Source organism: Triticum urartu, chromosome 7A (genome assembly GCF_056163025.1).
Source record: "Triticum urartu cultivar PI428250 chromosome 7A, HENAU_Tu73, whole genome shotgun sequence".
NCBI lineage: Eukaryota > Viridiplantae > Streptophyta > Magnoliopsida > Poales > Poaceae > Triticum > Triticum urartu.
Genome location: NC_141879.1, coordinates 280,150,037 through 280,170,104, shown reverse-complemented (window position 1 = coordinate 280,170,104; position 20,068 = coordinate 280,150,037). Strand labels below are relative to the sequence as shown.

General features: G+C 44.8%; 3 protein-coding genes across 15 annotated transcripts; 1 reads left to right on the top strand and 2 right to left on the bottom strand.

The window, feature by feature from the left end:
- Window positions 1-2,208: 2,208 nt before the first annotated feature.
- Window positions 2,209-4,303, bottom strand: LOC125520292 (uncharacterized). Of its 2 annotated transcripts, none has more exons than XM_087534918.1 (2): window positions 3,236-3,653; window positions 2,209-3,144 (listed from the first exon to the last, which is right to left on the bottom strand). In XM_087534918.1, exons 1-2 carry the CDS (start codon window positions 3,330-3,332, stop codon window positions 2,546-2,548), a joined length of 696 nt encoding a protein of 231 aa, XP_087391044.1. In that variant the 5' UTR covers window positions 3,333-3,653; the 3' UTR covers window positions 2,209-2,545. The 2 variants fall into 2 exon arrangements, with proteins under 2 accessions (XP_087391044.1, XP_048541135.1); XM_048685178.2 differs by lacking the exon at window positions 3,236-3,653 and adding an exon at window positions 3,786-4,303 and having other exon boundaries at window positions 2,475-3,144.
- Window positions 4,304-7,012: 2,709 nt separating this feature from the next.
- On the bottom strand, window positions 7,013-12,842 carry LOC125520243 (O-fucosyltransferase family protein). Of its 10 annotated transcripts, none has more exons than XR_007288574.2 (8): window positions 12,558-12,842; window positions 12,378-12,469; window positions 12,215-12,285; window positions 11,858-11,946; window positions 11,533-11,754; window positions 9,138-10,105; window positions 7,810-7,958; window positions 7,013-7,720 (listed from the first exon to the last, which is right to left on the bottom strand). XR_007288574.2 is itself a non-coding variant. In XM_048685105.2 (6 exons), the coding sequence occupies exons 1-6, from the start codon at window positions 12,695-12,697 to the stop codon at window positions 9,367-9,369; spliced, it is 1,353 nt and encodes a 450-aa protein (XP_048541062.1). In that variant the 5' UTR covers window positions 12,698-12,842; the 3' UTR covers window positions 8,755-9,366. The 10 variants fall into 10 exon arrangements, 4 of the variants coding, with proteins under 4 accessions (XP_048541062.1, XP_048541063.1, XP_048541064.1 ...); XR_007288575.2 differs by having other exon boundaries at window positions 7,013-7,646; XR_015610483.1 differs by having other exon boundaries at window positions 7,013-7,646; window positions 7,810-7,917.
- A 123-nt stretch (window positions 12,843-12,965) lies between these two features.
- Window positions 12,966-17,317, top strand: LOC125520244 (OVARIAN TUMOR DOMAIN-containing deubiquitinating enzyme 1-like). 3 transcript variants are annotated; one of them, XM_087534916.1, is made up of 9 exons: window positions 12,966-13,126; window positions 13,158-13,473; window positions 14,320-14,385; window positions 14,500-14,583; window positions 14,658-14,780; window positions 15,449-15,501; window positions 15,670-15,719; window positions 15,799-15,899; window positions 16,777-17,317. In XM_087534916.1, exons 1-9 carry the CDS (start codon window positions 12,981-12,983, stop codon window positions 17,047-17,049), a joined length of 1,212 nt encoding a protein of 403 aa, XP_087391042.1. In that variant the 5' UTR covers window positions 12,966-12,980; the 3' UTR covers window positions 17,050-17,317. The 3 variants fall into 3 exon arrangements, with proteins under 3 accessions (XP_087391042.1, XP_087391043.1, XP_048541066.1); XM_087534917.1 differs by having other exon boundaries at window positions 12,966-13,152; window positions 13,286-13,473; XM_048685109.2 differs by having other exon boundaries at window positions 13,073-13,473.
- Window positions 17,318-20,068: the final 2,751 nt, after the last annotated feature.

Sequence of the window (20,068 nt, the reverse complement as noted above, 5' to 3'; positions counted from 1 at the left end):
CCCCACTATATATAGGGTGCCTAGGGGGGCGCCGGCCCTAGGAGATACAATCTCCTAGGGGGGCGGCGGCCAAGGGGGTGCCTTGCCCCCCAAGGCAAGGGTGGCGCCCCCCACCCCTAGGGTTTCCAACCCTAGGCGCAGGGGGAGGCCCAAGGGGGGCGCACCAGCCCACTAGAGGCTGGTTCCCCTCCCACCTCAGCCCATGGGGCCCTCCGGGATAGGTGGCCCCACCCGGTGGACCCCCGGGACCCTTCCGGTGGTCCCGGTACAATACCGATTACCCCCGAAACTTTCCCGATGGCCGAAACTTGACTTCCTATATATAAATCTTCACCTCCGGACCATTCTGAAACTCCTCGTGACGTCCGGGAGCTCATCCGGAACTCCGAACAACTTTCGGGTTACCGTATGCTAATATCTTTACAACCCTAGCGTCACCAAACCTTAAGTGTGTAGACCCTATGGGTTCGGGAGACATGCAGACATGACCGAGATGCCTCTCCGGTCAATAACCAACAGCGGGATCTGGATACCCATGTTGGCTCCCACATGCTCCACGATGATCTCATCGGATGAACCACGATGTCGAGGATTCAATCAATCCGTATACAATTCCCTTTGTCAATCGGTACGTTACTTGCCCGAGACTCGATCGTCGGTATCCCAATACCTAGTTCAATCTCGTTACCGGCAAGTCACTTTACTCATGCCGTAATGCATGATCCCGTGATCAACCACTTGGTCACATTGAGCTCATTATGATGATGCATTACCGAGTGGGCCCAGAGATACCTCTCCGTCATACGGAGTCACAAATCCTAGTCTCGATTCGTGCCAACCCAACAGACACTTTCGGAGATACCTGTAATGTACCTTTATAATCACCCAGTTACGTTGTGACGTTTGGCACACCCAAGGCACTCCTACGGTATCCGAGAGTTGCACAATCTCATGGTCTAAGGAAATGATACTTGACATTCAAAAAAGCTACAGCAAACGAACTACACGATCTTTGAGCTAAGCTTAGGATTGGGTCTTGTCCATCACATCATTCTCCTAATGATGTGATCCACTTATCAATGACATCCAATGTCCATAGTCAGGAAACCATGACTATCCTTTGATCAACGAGCTAGTCAACTAGAGGCTCACTAGGGACGTGTTGTGGTCTATGTATTCACACATGTATTACGATTTCCGGATAACATAATTATAGCATGAACAATAGACAATTATCATGAACAAAGAAATATAATAATAACCATTTTATTATTTCCTCTAGGGCATATTTCCAACAGTCTCCCACTTGCACTAGAGTCAATATTCTAGTTACATTGTGATGAATCGAACACCCATGCAGTTCTGGTGTTGATCATGTTTTGCTCTAGGGAGAGGTTTAGTCAACGGATCTACCACATTCAGGTCCGTATGTACTTTACAAATCTCTATGTCTCCATTTTGAACACTTTCACGAATGGAGTTGAAGCGACGCTTGATATGTCTGGTCTTCCTGTGAAACCTGGGCTCCTTGGCAAGGGCAATAGCTCCAGTGTTGTCACAGAAGAGAGTCATCGGGCCCGACGCATTGGGTATGACTCCTAGGTCGGTAATGAACTCCTTCACCCAGACTGCTTCTTGTGCTGCCTCCGAGGCTGCCATGTACTCTGCTTCACATGTAGATCCCGCCACAACGCTTTGCTTGCAACTACACCAGCTTACTGCCCCACCATTCAAAATATACACGTATCCGGTTTGTGACTTAGAGTCATCCAGATCTGTGTCGAAGCTAGCATCAACGTAAGAAGATAGTGCATTGCTTGATGCAGAGACCGAGTCTTTCTTTTTTTAAGAAAAAAAATAAGAAGATAGTAAATTAAAAAAAAAGTATGCACAAAATAGAGCATGTTGATGTTCGCATACTTGGACTCTCGGAGGATATAAACACGCGCGCACGGGATAGAGACAACTTATTACGACCTTGAGCTCGAGAGATAAGGATGCAGATGTAGCAGAGTCTATCTCAATGAATTGTGTTGATTCATGTATATCATCCATGTCAGCTAAAAAAAATGTATACCATCCATCTGCCCGCAAAAAAGAAGTATATCATCCTTCAACTGTGGTTCATAAATACTAGGATAATAAGTCTACAAAATTTAAAACACGACCGAGTTGTAAGTTCTAAACAAGAGCTGTCGCAAATGAATATACATAGTCCTAACCGTGCGTGCATTCACCGCGACAAGTATATTTATACGTGCATTTCGTCCTGAGGGTGACACACATACAGTACAGAGTTCTGTATTGTTCTACGCACCCTATCCGAGTTTGGCCACAATCCTGAGAGTTCCTCACCACTGCTCAGTGCTGACATATACAGTGGCATGCGACGTACACATGCTACAGACGCTGTTTCTAGTGTTGTGTCTATTCATTTTACCAAAAATAAATAAGGAAATACGCAAACAAAAAGATGAAAAGAAACAGAACTTGTTTTTCTCATGTACACGTCGATCAGTACGTAATCAGTAAGAGTACTACTCAGTTAGCAGCCAGGGCCTGCACTTCTCTCGCCATATCCGCGATCATCCGGCCGGGGCGGCGACCCCGAGTCGTGCGCCGGCGTCGACGAAGACGACTGCCCCGGTGTCTTCCCGCCGGCTGCAACAGCCCGCAGGTCCACGTCACCGCTCTGCAGTATGTGCGCATACCGGTGGAGGTCCGGGAACTCCTCCCGAGCAACGGCTGCCAGGGAGTTAATCTGCGGACGGAAGGCCACCACCACGGGTCGCTGCTGCTGCCGCATCGACGGCGATGCCCCGCCTCCGGGCGCCAGGAGCTGGCCGACGGCATGGCGGGGTGGCGCAGGCGCACCGCCGGCGCCAGGGAAGTTGAGCTTGGCCTTGGCGCCCTTGAAGCGGAGCGCGGCGGCGTCGTAGGCGCGTGCGGCGTCCTCGGCCGTGTCGAAGGTGCCCAGCCATACGCGCGCCGCCTTCACGGGGTCGCGGATCTCCGCCGCCCACTTGCCCCACGGCCGCTGCCGTACGCCACGGTACCGCGGACGCTGCTGCTGCTGCTCCGACGCCGTTGACGACGACGACGTCGCCGCCACGGCCAGAGGAGCGCTGTGTTGGCGGGTCACAGCTGTTTCACCCATCAGTACATGCATGCATGTTGACACACGATGTCAAAGATCAAATACTTGAAAAATGATTGTGTTAATTGAATATCATACTTTTTAACAAAAGGCATCCACTGCCCAGTTTCTTTTTATAAAGCTCAACCAGTAAATTTTTGTTGAGTATTCCCTCTGTAAAGAAATATAAAAACATTTAGATCACTAAAATAGTAATCTAAAATCTTTTATAGTATCATACTTGAGCTGATGGAGCATTAGTTAGTTTTTTTCTTTGCCATGTTGGAGGATGATTGTAACTTGAAAGATTGTCCTGCCACGTAGGCTGACACATGGACAATAATGCAGACGCAAATGGCTGTCAGGGATCTACAGTTGGCGAGTTCCAAAGTCTAAACTTCTCCAAAACAAAGCTCGACACGTGCCTCCTGAGCGTACGAAATCTCGTTTCCCTTCCTTTCGTTTTGCATTTTTTTTCTGCTTCCCTGTTCGCCTTATCGATCTAGAGTTCTCTATACGGAATCACACACGGATCGCGTAGAATCATCTAGATCAGCACGCAAAGATTCCAAGGACATCAAAAGGAACCCCCCAAAAAAAAGCTGTGTGGAAGCTGCAGCATGCACAAATCGAGCAACGTATACAGCACCTTGCTGCCCGGGCGCGGTTGCACCGGCGGCGGCCGCCGGTCCCGGTCGAGTGGAGCTGATGACGTGGGTGAGCGCCGCCACCATGACGGCGAGCTCGTACTGCTGGTGCTGGTAGCTCGTCGTCGCAACGCCAACGCCAGCAGCCTCCTCCCCGACGACCTCCGGCTCTCCATGCCCATGGTGGTCACCTCGTTGTTGCGCCGGCGGACGAGGTGATGGCGGCGGGCCTCTGCTGTCGCGACGGTGCCCCGGAGCCGGAGGAGGAGCGCTTCCGCTTCCGCTCGGATGATCCACGCTTGCTGCCCTGTCGGTTGTCACCGGCGTCCGGCGCCACCCGCGGACAGGACAAGGCCGATCGATGGATAATGCGGATGTGTCCTTCGCCTAGTAGCTGCTTCTGTTTGTCCTGGAGAGTAAAGACCAGGGGCCTATAGCGAGCTAGCTAGCGGAGATAAGGATGGGACAGACCCCCTCGACTCTCGAGTGCGTGGGACTGGGGCACTCCTTCCTTCCTGAACCTTCCCTTTATAACCAAGCCACCTGCTACTGGTTACGGTTTTGCTAAGTTTAAGTTCAACAAATGCTACATTAACCGAGAGTTACTTAGGACATGTACAATGGTTGATAAGACAGTCTTATCTTAAGTCTTGTATATAATTTAGAGATAATAAAAAAATAAGACTACAATGGGTTATATATTAGCCTTATCTTCAATAACTAGTCATTCCTTAAAATATGGTGAGACAAATTGTGCTAAGAGATCATCTCTTGTCTTATCTTAAATAAGAAAAGATAAGCCTTTTTTATGAGTTCTCTCTTCTTCACCTCATCATTTATCCTACATGACACTCCTAAGATAACGTCATTGTACTACATGCCCTTAAGAATTACGGGATGATCTCTAGCTGGCAGTTTTTCATTGGACTAGGGGAGAAAGGGGCCCCACCTTCGGTGAAATTAGGGGGGCGGTGTGGAGAGATTTCATGATAAGTACTCCCTTCGTAAACTAATATAAGAGTGTTTAGATCACTATTTTATGATCTAACCGCTCTTATATTAATTTACGGAGGGAGTATCTAAACGTTTGTGTGTTTAGCATTTTTGGTTTAAGTTAGACTTAACTGATGTGAGCAATGCTACACGTACGGATGGCCTTTTACGGGACTAGTAAACGTGTACGTGCAACGCACGTCTCGATCAAAGCAGCCTCTCAGATTTATGTGAGTACTGAATTCTTAATTCATATTCTAGAAATTTGGGGAAAAAGAATATCTATAGTGCCCGCATCTCTAAAGGTCAATTTTAATACAAACCATCATTTATCTTTTGATGATGGCATTTGAAGTTCAAGAAGACCAAAATGATCTTATAGTAAAGATTTCAGGATATCTAATTTTTCTTGTCTGAACTTGAAGGACTTATAATGAGTATAGGTATTGTCCAAGTGAACATGGAAGAGATGCAAAATTTTAATAAAGATAAAAAAATAGTTGTCCTGGAAAAACTAAATCTCGATCCCTCTTGGGTTCGGGCTACATGTTATCTTCACAAGTTGAATTGTTGGGCTCGACTACAACACCACTAGTGGAAACACTGCGAGCTAAAAGAGTTCGCTAGCCAGGACTATTTTGCTCCCATTCTGAGTTTGTCTCATCTCATGTAGTGCAACATTCTGAACAAAAATGAAGAAATGGAATTTAACATATTTGTATGACCTGCATGCAACAAGCTACCTTTTCTCTAAGCTAAGCTTAGTTCTGGAAGGATTAAACATGAATTAAACTTTTCATATGAACATCCTAACTGTGGAGAAAAGTCTAGTGTTCTAGAATGACAAACTGTGCAATAAGTTAAAAAGCCCTAAGTCATGTGCTACAACAATAATTGGTTAGCTAACCAGGAAAGAGAAAATAAAAACACGTGAAATTTAGGAAGACGAAAGGCAGACAAAATAAATTTCTAATGAGATGCATATACCCTCAGGAAAATAAATCGCACCAATATCATGCCGGACACATAAGTAACTTGCAGACTAAAAATGAAGGAAATGCATAATGTGATGCAACTATGAGTACATATTCCATTTGAAGCAACCTCATGTCAGTTAACTCACAAAAATTGAGGGGAAAAAGAGCATGCGTGCCGTATTTGGCTGCTGAACTTAAGCTCCTCCTCTATCCATTTTAGAGCCCCATTCTTAAAATAAAACAGAGTTATTGTTCATGCACAAAAATCTGATCATGACACCAGCCGAGGGGGTGTTTAAAAATTAATCGAGGAAGTGCCTTAGCATGATGTTTTGATTGGATAGAAAATTCTAAACAAACAGACTGTTTACAGAGATTTTATGGGTCTTTTCCTAACTAAATTTCTCCCCTTCGTATTTTTGTGAGGGTGGGCCCCACACCTTATTTCTATCTGATCAAAACATGCCAGCTAAGCCACACCATTGATCCCGTAAAAATCCATCCATATGCGTGTAGCATTGCTCTAACTGATGCTATTCGTCAATCCTATGGCCTGCAGATTTTGATCGATCACACACAACTGTAGTTGCACGCCTATGCAACAAGGCACAACTATAGTTGCATGTCCGCTAGTCGAACACAACTACAGTTATATGTCCGCCGGTTCTACGCAATTTGCATGTCCAGTAACCACACGCAATTGTCTTGTGGTTATACTTATACATCAGTCGGTGCGCAACTATATTTACGTATTTTATTTATTTTTAGCGTCAATTGAAAAGTCCACAAATATTATATTCATGTATGAAAAAGTAAATAAAAAGTTGGGAAAAGGAAAATATTTAAAAACTAAAATAAAAGGATAAAAGTGACAATATCACTCGATTTAGACTTGATCGGGTTAATTGATATCCAGCCACACCCTAGTTGGTGGAAAAGTTTTACCACAGTTTTTCTCATGCCAAATATTAGAAAGCACGGCAGAAAAGTTAAGTGTGAATGAACAAACAGAAGGCTGCAATGAAAGTGTAGCGTCTCACGGCACTGGTTTTGTCTGCGTGTAAACTGGTTGATTTTCTCATGTCGAAATCGATGAAAGAAGACACCTGATTCAAAATTTATTTTCTCCACCTCTTTTACGATAAATCATTAGGTGAGTCTGCTTAGGCAAAAATAATAGTCTTATGCGACTTAACCAAACCAATAAAAATAAATTCAAAGTGAAAGTAAAAGATTTGCCTTATTTATTACTCACTCTGTAAAGAAATATAAAAGCGTTTAAATCACTAAATTAATGGTCTAAGCACTCTAATATCGTTTTACAGAGGGAGTAATTAAGAAAGAGTTTATAGTTGCTTTTTTTTACAGACAAAAACAATAATGAAATGACAATAAATAGTGCCAAAGTTTGGCAGTACAGTACATAGCTAGGGCCGTCATAATGAGTTACCCTTGTCGATGGGCGATGGCTATACTTCCGTTGTCGAATGCCTCACCGGTTGCCACCATTGACCACTTTTCTCTGTCTGTACTTATCGTCTCTAGGCAGCAGGACGCGCCGATGATTGTCGCCGTTGGTATTTTTCATGGGTTCTGCCTTTTCACACTCATCACTCATCGTGTCTAATTTGTAATCCAGTTTAGTCATGTGCTCGCACAAAAAACAGGACAAGAATGAATTTTCTTCTACATCGGGGAGACATCACTGTCTGATAAAGTAAAAAAAGGGTAATACGCCGCCGGTTCTTCTTTGGCTAGGACTGACACGTGATATAATGATCCGTCTGAGTTTTGAAAGACATGGTTTATCTTACCATGGTCTTCGAGACTAGACTTATTTTTGGTCGTTAGCTTCTGTTGACACTGCAAGGTCTTAGAACGCGAATCAAGGCCCTATATAAATATATCAGTCCATACGTAGTCCATATTAAAACATCCAGAACACCTTATAATTCGAAACGGAGGTACTGTCCATTTCGTAGACAAAAGTAAGTGTCATGTTAATTTCTCCTTCTGTATGGTATATGCATATACTAGTATCAGCTTGCTAGCGTACCTTAATTGACTTTGACCTCTTGATTTTCTTCAAAATGATATTGCAATTTGCTCAACCAACGCTCAATGATGCACTTTAAACTTCTTGTATTTCCCTGCTAATATTTTTCTGATTGGAGCAGATATGAGATCTCACAGTCACAGAAGCCCCTGCATCAAAGCCAAACTCGGAAAGCAACCGCCTTCAGCAAAATACAGAAAGTACGGAACTCAGGAAACCACGAGGAAGTTGCATCACGTCTCCTCAGGTTCAAGTCATTGACTTGGAGTCCTCGGCGTTCACACAAGGTCAAGATAATCTAGTGGCCTTTTCCCCCTTCAGAGACAGCAAATAAAGCACCCACGCCCACTGTCCTTTCTAACATGTCGTTTTATAACTTGTCCAACGCAGTCGACATTGCAACAAAACGATGGCCACTGGTACGTGCAGCATGTTTCAAATTAAATTTGACATCACACTACTTGCATCAGTCTGCGTATTTGAAAAGGCGATGATGAAAAAAGAGGTATACACTCTCGAGAGGTTATCCTTCCGTCTGTTGCTTGCTTCAGCTGCCAAACTGAAGGCGCGAGCAACGGAATACAGTTAAAGATGACATGCTCAGCACCAATTTATTTAAGCTTACTTGCCATGACGTAAAATATGAAAGTAACCACTGGTCGCATAGACTACTAGCCCAAACACGGAGTGATGACGAATATGGCCTGTGCAACTGGAAGTGTTGTTTAATGTATCAACCGCCAGTGGGTGATTGATGCACACTCCACTCGTTGGCGCGCAATGCATCATGCATTGCATTTAGGGCTTCTTGTTAAACATAGTTCCCATTGACTTGTTAACAATCGAGATGGGACAGTTGTTGGAATCCGATTCTCCTTCTAGAAGCAAAACTGACCAGGGCATCAAGAACCAAACAAGTCCCTAGCCAAAGGAATGAATAAGCAGTTGAGCATGTAAACATTGCGATGCACACAATAAGAATCCGGTTATGGAGCCCAATTCTACAACAAACTATGTAACTATGGTGTATTTCCCAGTGGTGGGTGAGATTAATCACAAGCCATTACGCCACCTGACAGTAGGTCAGTAGCTAGTTTCTGAACAATGCAAAATTCCAACATTATACATATACCCCCCCCCCCCCCCCCCCCCCCAAAAAAAAAATCCTGCTCGTTGGTTATCTAAGAACAATGTTTTCAACCTATCTATACCCCTCAAATATCAAGAGTTGGGGCCTGGCAATATATCCAGTTGTAAAAGGAAACATCAGAATGATTCTCTAGGTAGTAAGCCTGCGTGTACATGTCTGAGCTACTATCTGAACTCACCGGAAACAGTATACAGGAGGAGAGGCCATGATGCATTGCTGTATGAGTGATAATTGCTCCCTGAATCAAGACGCTGTGCAGCTCGCGACTCTGATGAAGAACAGTTTCTTCTGAAGATTGGGCATAACGCCCACTGCAGTAGCAACTCAGCCACAATGCGATCTATTAGTGCTACCAATTGGAAGGTGGCCGTGTAGACTAGCCCTTGTGTTATATGGGCTCATTTGTACTACAACTTGAACTCACAAAAGCAATGTTCAGGGAGAGCTAATCCCCTCCCCATGATATAATCCTCTCGGTGAGCATCCCACATGGCCTTAGCTAGTTGGTCCCCTGCCAGTCCAGCAGCCGTGTAGTTTGCGAAGGCCCTCCTACTCAAGACCAATGTCTTCTGCAGCCCTTGCATTGTTCTCATTGCAGTTACCATCTTATCCATATTTCCAAAGAATGTGGTAACATAAGCATCGCTGTTGACTGAAACATAGTAGTCGAGAGCAGCTTTTGTGTTGCCATGCATCCTCTCAAAATCTTCATGAGTCAGGAGAGACGATTTAGTATACATATTTTTGTAGATCGAAGTGAAGCCCTCGAGTTCCATTAACCCATCCCCAGCAGCTAAATAAATGTTTGTCTCCGTAGGAATACCTAGTGCTTGGAGGATAAATGCTGTTTCACTTGGTGTTAGAGGGCACTTTCCACGGTTCCTCCACAGACGAGCAGCATCACCAATCAATACATTCCTGTCCTCCCCACGTGCAGCTTCAATCACATCCAGTGATTTGGAAGAAAGGGCACTGTATTCACATCGACTGTAGGCAACCATATCTGGTTCAAATCTAAGGTGAAGTGATAAGAAAGGTTTTGGTATCGCTTGGAGAAGCTCCATAGCTTTGGCTTCCACCTTCTTGTTCAACTGGAGTGCATTGTAGCAACCTTGGCAGTAACAAGCTTTCACATGTGCTGGATATCTGATAAAATACAGGCATATACATCAGCATGGGGAAAAGGCAGACCCAAGGTGAATAATTACCACAGTAAAAAGTTTAAAATTGACAACACACCAAGAATTCAGCAATCAAATCAATGACACAATGAATAGAAAAGTTAGCAATGCAATTTTTAGGTTCATAAGATATTGCGAGTAACCATGAAATCATTGTTGCATTGCAAAGAGCCAACTATAGAGGTAACACCAACTAAGTTTATACTACTAGTTATCTCAATGGTTTTATTCTCCGCAAATCTGCATCTTGCGGATTATACCTGTGAAAAGTATTCTTGGACTGATGACAATCATTAGAACAGAACCCAGCACAAATTTATCAGTAGGTCATCATATCACAAAGCAGACAACAAATCAAGATTAGGTAAGTTGATGAAGTGGTTGGAGTTAGTAAAGAAGTCATGTAACCAACAAATTTAGGGCACGTGAAAGTCTTGCATTGCATGAACTGACATCTTAGTTAAACAAAGTTATCACTCAAGAATATAGCGTATCGGTGTATTTATTCCAATTATGTGAGCTCAAGATGATTGCAAAGGGAAAGGGGGAAGGGCTATAAAGCTATGAAGATAACTTTTATATGAGAGTGTACAGTTTTGGATAGTAACGCAGCATGCCAAATTCGAAGGTTGATAGTCAGAATCGTGATTCTGAATCGGATCGGGGCCCTAATGGTAGGGTCGCATATCGCAGAATCTTCACTACGAAAATCACAGAAACATAGATTTTACCAAACAGAATCATAGAATCATGAGTTAGTTTGGATTGTCAAGTCGTAGAATCGTACAACAGAATCGCGATTCTGACTACTTTTAACATATTCACTCCTAATTTGCACTGAGAAAAAAAAGATAAATACAGGGAAATAATTTGCATGGTTACATCACACATCTAAACAAAGACAAATACGACAAATGCATATGATTTTCTACACTGCTTGATGATACTATGTCTCATGTATGCCAACTTAAGAATGCAGTCAATGACACCACGAATCTGCTTCATACAAGGAACACCTACTACTGCAATATATATTTTTCGAAAGGATTACTGCAATCTATCTACTTTAAGTTACAGGTGATATACGTGCCCTCGAAAGATATAAGAATTTTAGCACTGGAGAACTTCATCGCCAGCCTTATTACTCCCTCCAATCCGAATTAATTGATGCAGCCTCTATACAATGACATTATGCTAAGATCGGAGGGAGTATTCTATATCCATCCTTCACATTATGCTAAGATCCTCAGCAGCAGATACAACTCAAGACCTTTGATGTGAACAATGAACAAAATAGCTTGGAAAATAATAAATGGACAGTATGACTAAGATAATTGGTATTATGAAAATGGAAAGTAGATTTCAGGTATCAACTAGATAACTCGGCAATACCTATCTTTTCTTTGGCTCATGGCAGGTGTCAGAGAAATGTATCGATGTTCTAAAAGAGCTGGAAGAACTGTTTCTACATAATCAAAATGTCCTTTCCGTTTTCGGCAATCGACCTTAAATGGCTCTTTCAACGATATCTCCTCGGGCATATCCTTCACCACTTCCACATAACCTCTAGTTTGCTCAATGAAGTGATCAACATCAAACACGTCTGCAAAACCACTGACAAAGCATTCTGATAAGCACATGATTAGTTTTTGAACAGAAGTGCACTACATAGAAACAACAGTAGAAGCCTTCGTTTCACCCCAAGTGACTCCAGTACCTAGACTCATTCCAGTATGCAGCAACCTCAAACTTGGGCAGAACCATTGTCGCGTTCAGAAGACGTGCAACCGCAATTCCATCGCACAGCTGCAGAACAATTGCGCCAGAGGCCAGAATAATTACAACCGAGGAACTTGTAACATAGCCAATCGACAACGCACACCACTGCACAACATTCTATACAATGCTACCTATTTCCTAAAGCTAAATCATATGATCCCACTATTGACTCCACGAGCCTATACTTGTCACTTGTGCATTCAGTACATGGCCAGATGATCCAAGTTTAACAGTACATACATAAGAAAAGGAAGTCTTACTCCATTACAAGGAGGATAAACCAAGTTTAACATACATCGCGCCGCAGCTGGTTGAGGCCGCCGTAGCAATCTATCCTGATGTAGCCATTCCTCGTCGACGGAGCTGCTGAAGGAGAGCGGGGACAGAAACCAATCATCACCACAACCCAAGCCAATCCTAAACTCTGACCGAAAACCACGAAGCACACAAGGCCTCACCGGGCATTGCCGTCTGCCACCACTCGCACGGCCGCCACTCCGCCAAACGCCGCTGCGCCCATATGAGCCGCGACCCCGACGGCGAATGCTCCCTGCGGGAAAATCCCAATGCGGGGGATCTGTAACTTCCAGGAAGAGTCCAGAAGAACCTGGTATGGCAGGTCGGGGCGGGGCGCGTACCTGGAGGCCGGTAGGGCGAAGAAGGATGGGGAGGAGCGCGGGGAGGCGAGGAAGAAGAAGAGGGCGGCGGCGAGGAAGAGGGCCGGGAGAAGGAGGCGTATGTGGTGGTGGGCCCACCACCACGCCGCGGTCGACCACATGACCACCGCCGACGCCGCTACCTACGAGAAGCACTGGATCTGATCGCCGGCGGCGACGCGGCGTCACCGCGAGCACGGAAGTACGACCTGTCCGCCAGAATGAGGGTCCCACATGTAAATAAGGGACCACCTGTCATGGATGGTTATCCAGATCGAGAGGTGGCGTGTGGGAATGGAGCAGGGTGGTGGTCCAGCAGGAACAGCGTTAACTTCCTGAAAATGGAACGCGGGCCCGCTGCGTCAGCCCCACATGTCAGGGTCACGAAGTACACCATGAAGGTGGATGACGCGAAGGGCTTATCTGCAAAACGACACGCACATACCCTTTGTTTCGCCTGCGGCGAGATCTCCGACTGCCACAAAAGCGAAGGTCTCCTCCGCCCGAATCGAAGCCGTCGTCTCGAACTCCGTCCGGAGCCCACACCCACAACCTGTCACCCAGCCCCACCCCCACCCACCCAGACGCGAAGCTGGCGCGGGAGGCGGCCGACGCGAGCGCCCGCAAGCGCAAGGCGGCGGACGGCGGCGACACCGGCGCCGCGGCTCCGGCCCCCGAGGACGCGGCCATGGGCGACGCGCCCCCGCCGGCCCCCGCGCCGCTCGTCGAGGGGGGAGGAAGCGATGGGGCGGGGCCTGACCCTAACTCGCACCGGTTGAGCCCGGAGACCGTGTCGGTGGAGCTCTCCATGGGCGGGGACTACTACCACGCCTGCTGCGGCGACCCCGACCCCGACCCCAAGCCCGAGGGACCCCAGGTGCCGTACATCGGTAACAAGGTGAGGCGTTTCGACTCCTCTCTCATTCCACAGTCGCTATAGGCTTGTCGTTTGTTCATGTGGTATAATTGGCCGGGATCATCACACCTAGTGTTGCTACCTCTGCTGCCCATTTTTGGCCGAGGCTTTTGTTGATTCGTTCCGATTGATCCAGCAGTATGTGAATGTTGGTTCTGGTTACTGTTGTACTGGAATTTAGTTTCGTTGGTCAATTGTCGTTTGAAATGGCTAAGGTTGGATACACGGGGAGCATTTCATGTTCTGTTATAGGATCAAGGGTTTATTATGGGCTGGCCGAGCCCTTTGTTTAATCTTCTGGTATGCAGTACAGTAGATAACAGACTGAACGAGTTTGATCCAGCTTGTCAATGTAGGAATAGCCTATGAAAAGTTGGGGGCAACCCGGCACTGAAACTGGAGAACAAAATTTGTTTCTACTACTTTATTGTAGTGAAATTTATCTCAGAGTTTGAGCTAGTCTATGCCAGGGTTTCTCTAATATGTGCTGTTATGCTTGAAGTTTGATGTTCAAGAATGACATGACAGAAAGCCATATGAGATGTTGTGGAGCGACATCCATGCAGTTTTCATGTCAAATGAAATAACATACTGAGACTGATCTCTTATTCTCTTCATTTCGGTCAACTAGTTGCATATCTCAAGTGCATTTGGCGGTACTTGTGAACCCAAATGCTATTTAACGTACTGTTATGGTTATCTGTATAGTTATGGTGTTGTTTGTATTAATCTGTAATTTTGTTCTGCCGCTTTTGTTTTGCCTTCCATATTAATTGCTGTTGTATCTTATCAATTTGTTTTCTGACTGGCACCTTCTGAATCTTGCAGGAACCTCTCTCCGCCTTAGCAGCAGAGTTCCAGTCTGGCAGCCCCATTTTACAGGAGAAAATAAAGGTGGTTGTTCGTTTGCTTGTTTTGATACATGATAACTGTATTATTTTTCTTCATCCAGTGTGCCATTTTATGGTGCTTCAGTTTGTTCCATAAGTTTTCTTGCTTAACCTGCAGTTGCTTGGTGAACAATATGATGCTTTAAGACGAACACGAGGAGATGGAAACTGCTTTTATCGAAGCTTTATGTTCTCCTACCTGGTAGTATTTGTGGTGTTGGTTTTCACTCAAAGTACGTCTATTCATAATTTGACAATTGTTTGGTTTGCTGCTAGGAACATATCCTTGAGACACAAGATAGAGCTGAGGTTGAGCGCATCCTAAAAAACATTGAACAGTGCAAGAAGACACTTTCAGGTCTTGGATACATTGAATTCACTTTTGAAGACTTCTTCTCTGTAAGTCTATGCAATGTTTGCTTTTTGCATCTCTCGTTAGTTGCCCCATTCCGTATCACTTTTTGCTCCACTCCATCTGATCTTCCTCACTTGAATAGCTTTTAGATCTGCTCCTTCTGTCGATGTGCACTTGTTTGCAATTCCTTCTACTTGTCTCTGGGGAATTTGCTAGATGACTCGTTGGTAATCAGGAACTTGCGGGTTTTTTTTTCTGCAATGAAAAATAAAGTAAATGCCTGCCTGTAACTCCTGTGCACTGTTAACTGTCACAACTGATGATCTAAGTAAGCATACTGCACACCTTTTCGTCAATCCCTTGATGAATGCATTGGTTTGTTGCTCTTTATGAGTAAAGTCCTCTGAGATGTAATATACAGTATTCTTAGTTGTTAATAACTAAATATTATACACTGTCTTTCTGAATGCCATGCATTGTGCCCAGCCAGATGGTCTTTATTATGTTTTATGGTTTTGTTGGGAGCTCTGTTGGTATATGATATGCATTGGTTGAAAATGATGGGTAAGTAGAGATGCTCATATCGAAGAACTTGAGCCTTGCTGATTAATCTGTATATGAACAATAGAATTATTGTTTTGTTAAATACTCCTGGACTCATAATTTGCCTCCTTAGTCCTTGCTGAATATTTTTCTCCATTGTTATCCTCAGATGTTCATTGAGGAGCTGCAAAATGTTCTGCAGGGACACGAAACTTCTATTGGGTAAATATTCTATACTTGTGTTTGTCTCCTTAAGGCATAATCTCATGTGAACAAAAGGAAATAAGTGTTGTTGGAAGAGGCATTTTTTAACTGTTCACATTGTATGGCATGGCCATTATCAGAGTTTTGCTTTTGTGGTGAATCTGTTTTGTTTTCTTGTATCCTTAGGCCTGAAGAACTTCTAGAAAGAACCAGGGATCAAACGACTTCTGATTATGGTTTGTACAATCAGATATTTATGATGTACGTATCTTTCTTGACTATGATAACACTATTTTCTTATTGTGTCTTCTTTAGTTGTCATGTTCTTTAGGTTTGTTACCTCTGGTGAAATTCAAAGGAGGGCTGAGTTCTTTGAACCATTTATTTCTGGCTTGACAAATTCGACCGTGGTTCAGGTTAGCTTCTTTGTTTTGTTCTTGTATGCAACACTGGGTCGTGGGAACATAGACATTGTACCAGTAGTCATGTATATACCCCTTGTCAACATGTAATGCACTGTCCTGTTTGTTGTGTAAGTCTATTTGATTGGGAGTTGTCGTTTTGCATTTCATGTGAATTATGGGAATCAAGAGTGTTCTTGCAATAGTTTCACTCCATGCCCCAGCCTTAAATGCTGCTAAACAGGTTGACTGGTGTGATTATAGTATGCCATTTAGTATGGGTTTTTAACCATTCGTTAGGTATGGTGTTTGTGTCCGTAGGCAGTATTCCTACAGGAGTACAGGGCCAGTTTCCTTTAGAATTATTACACAAAGCCAACACTAGATATCATGTGAGTAGGACAGAATTAGCAGCTCTGTAAGCAGTGGATTATTCTTCGAGGGATAGGCCTCTGTGATGAGGAATTTTGGAGGATTTTATTCCTTATGAATATTTCATATGGAGCCTTTTGATTTGGAGGATTGGTAACCATAGGAATTTTCCGTATCGACTATTTTGCATCTAGTTCCAAAAGAATTTTCCCTTTGTTTATAAGACAACTATGGCAAACACCTAACCTTTCGAGAAAGTTCATGTTCTTATCCTGTGGTGTAGCTGAACAAGTTCTACTTTGTGCCATCATTTGAATTCCTGTAGAATTTAACTTCCCATAATGTATTATCCTATGTTTTCCTATTCCTTGGTTTTAGCCATGTTAGGACAAGAGATGATGTATTCACCTGTGTTTGTGTGGTGCTATCCTACATGCTTTAATTAAGCTTCAGTTAAGTTGTCTGCTGTCCATAGATATGCAGTCGAGGGACTGACCCTGATTTGTAAATCGCATTGCAGTTTTGCAAGTCTTCTGTGGAGCCAATGGGCGAGGAAAGCGACCATGTGCACATTATTGCTCTGTCAGATGCATTAGGGGTGCCAATCCGCGTGATGTACCTGGACCGAAGCTCCTGTGACACAGGCAATCTAAGTGTGAACCACCATGATTTCATTCCTGCAGCCAATTCCTCTGAAGGTGATGCTGCAATGGGATTAAATCCGGCTGAGGAGAAACCTTACATTACTCTGCTCTACCGGCCTGGTCACTATGATATTCTCTACCCAAAGTGATCTCTGGCTGATGAAACACCAAGGTTGATTTTTCCCATGAATTCAGGTTGAGAAAACGTTGTCTAGAACCGTGTAGTTGTGTTGCTCCTGCATGCTGCCAAAGGCGGCCTTACAAGAGGGAACTTGTGTGTTCTTGGGGCGTAATCAGAGCATGCTTTACTTATCACTGCCCTCAAATTCGAAGTTTTCCTTATTGTAAGTGTACTCTAGCACAACGATTTAACATTGTGGTTGACTGTTGAGAAGACCCTCTGCATATCGTGACTAATCGTGGTTCTTGTTTTTCCCTGAATTATTTACTCCTCTGCATCATAATGCTTCATCTCAGCAATCAGTTTCTTTTGTTTTTAACTCTTTGAATTGGGACATGCTCCAGGTTGATGCCTGGGTGCTGTCCATTATCTCATTAGCATGTATACCTCCCTGTTTCTAAATATAAGACATTTTGGCAAGTTTAAATTGAACTCCCAAAACGTCTTATATTTGGGATTTGAGGGTGTATATAGGAAGGCATGTCATCTTGCCCAAGTTTTCATGTTTGTTTCTACACGATGGGCATTTCTAGAATTGGTGATATCTCTTCCTGTACTACAGAATTACTAGCTTTCATGCCTTTCTTGCTCACGAATTATGTTCCTTGGGTTTTATGTTTCAGTCACTCCACTTTTATTCATGTTGCTTGCTTTTTATGTTTTCCATAGTTGTTTCTAGCTTTGCCTCTCGCCTAGACTCAAATGAGCAAGGGCAGGACAGCTGAATGATGGAACTGGAATGGTTGCTCGGGGCCGTGTCTTTTCCTTTTTATTATTAAATCTCATACTCCTCCTGATCCATATTACTTGTTGTTCAGATACATCCATTTGAGTGACAAATAATATGGATTGGAGGGAGTATTAGTGTTTGCTTCCGGTATATATATAAGCTTTGTTGCATGTTTTGGCCCAAACTGTATGTGGTGATCGGCACTGTTTACTATCGTTTCTTCCTATTCTCTGTCTGTACCAGGTAGCATTTTCTGCTCAAACTCTCCGGGGTATCCTAGCTACACATAGACAGCCTGCTTATATAATGAAGAGAACAAAAAGCGAAAGTACTGTGGTGTTACTATATCATGGGGTTATACTACTCCTACACATAGATAACCTAGACATGAAAAGTGACACAAAGTTACGTGCGAGCCCAAAGCCCTGGCGGTGAAGAAGGAAAAGAACAGAGCGGGAGGTGACTGATTTTGCATTTCGTGGTGGCGACCCTTGATCTGTGAGCCAATCAATCAATCCAGGGCATGAAATGATGCGGCTGCAGGAGGAAAAGGTTGACAAGCCAGCAGCGTTGACTCCCTACAACTGCACCTGTACGTATGCAAGTGTGTTCTACAGGAGGCTGTGTACCTACTGAAAGCCATCGTGCTTTTGTCTTTGCCTTAACTTGCAGAGTCGTATGCGTCTGAGTAACATTGATTGCAAAGTTTAACAATCTTGCGGAGGCCATGACCATCGCGTTAGTAGTGACAGTGACACGAACGGGATGCCACTCGCTTTCTCAGTTCCTGCACACCACACCAGGGGATCAAAATAAACCATCCATCTCCTCCCTCGTTTGCTTGCTCCATCTTTTTTGTTCCCAACAAGCAGGGGGTTGTTGTCGGACTCGTGACAAATCTAGTCATATGTTTCGTTTAGAAACAAGAATGGCCCTTAACCTCATGGATGAGACCGTCTTTCATGCCAAAGGATCGGTCCTAATCCTCCCTCCGGAAAATACGATGTACGTACTCTCATAAATCCAAATGAATGTTGCAGCATATTAGGAATGGGTCGGGACTCGGTAGTACCAAGTGATATTGCTGTCATCTGGTACTAGTACGAGCAGCTGTCAGTTACTGGTAGCATCATCAAGCATATCCATCTGTCATGCACCGATGCACGGCGGGCCTAGGAATCTTTGAACGGGCCACACGGACCCACGCGGCGGCACCAAAAGAAAGCCGAAACGCATGGGGGAGCGTCGCCTGTCAATCTTTTTTTCCTTGTCAAATCGCCCGCAAATGTTTCGAACAGAAGAGATTCAGACAGTTTTGCTATCCAATGACGGTCAATAAATTTGTCTTAACTGGTCTGAACCTTCGAAATCTCGCGAACCGACATCAAACTAGGAAGGTTTGCGGACGTCCATCACGCCGGACTCCGATAACATGGACCCACCTAAAACTCCTCGCTCTTTCTCTGCTCTAGAACCCCCCGCCCTGCATTCATGCTGGTCAGAGCGGACGTGACTGAGCGACCACTTACCCACATTTATGTCGGCTGATCGACATGGTATTCACCCCGGTGCAGTGACTGAGAAGCCTACTCCGATCGTTGCCCGCATTGAAGCAGTGCCAGTCCGCCTGCCCTGGCTATTTAAGTCGACCGACCGCAGACGCAAGCCCTGCACCACCAAGTCGCCACCTGTCCTCTCCCAAACCCGCAAGGAAAGGTTTGCGGACATCCGTCACGTTGGACTCTGACAACATCGACCCACCTAAAACTCCCCTCTCTTTCTCCGCTCTGGAACCCTCCGCCCTGCATTCATGCCGGTCAGAGTGGACGTGACTGGGTGACCGCTTACCCATATTCATGTCGGCTAATTGACACGGCATTCACCCCGACGCGGCGACTGAGAAGCCTACTTCAGTTGCTGCCCGCATTGAAGCAACGCCAATCCGCCTGCCTCGGCTATTTAAGTCGCCCGACCGCGGAAGCAAGCCCTACACCACCAAGCCACCACATGTTCTCTCCCAAACCCGCAAATCTCCACCACTGGCAGCGACGATGGGCAAGTCCAACGCTTCCAAGTGGTTCTCGGTGTGCTCCTCCAGATTCGGGGGAGCTCCAGATCCTGGCGTCGTTGCCCAAGGTCATCGGGGCCCTCATGTCCACAACTCCCTTGAGCATCAAGACTGAGCTGATCTTCTCAATGAAGAAGGAGAGCATTAATTATCTTTGTCCACTTCGATCCCTCTAGGCCTCATCACCGT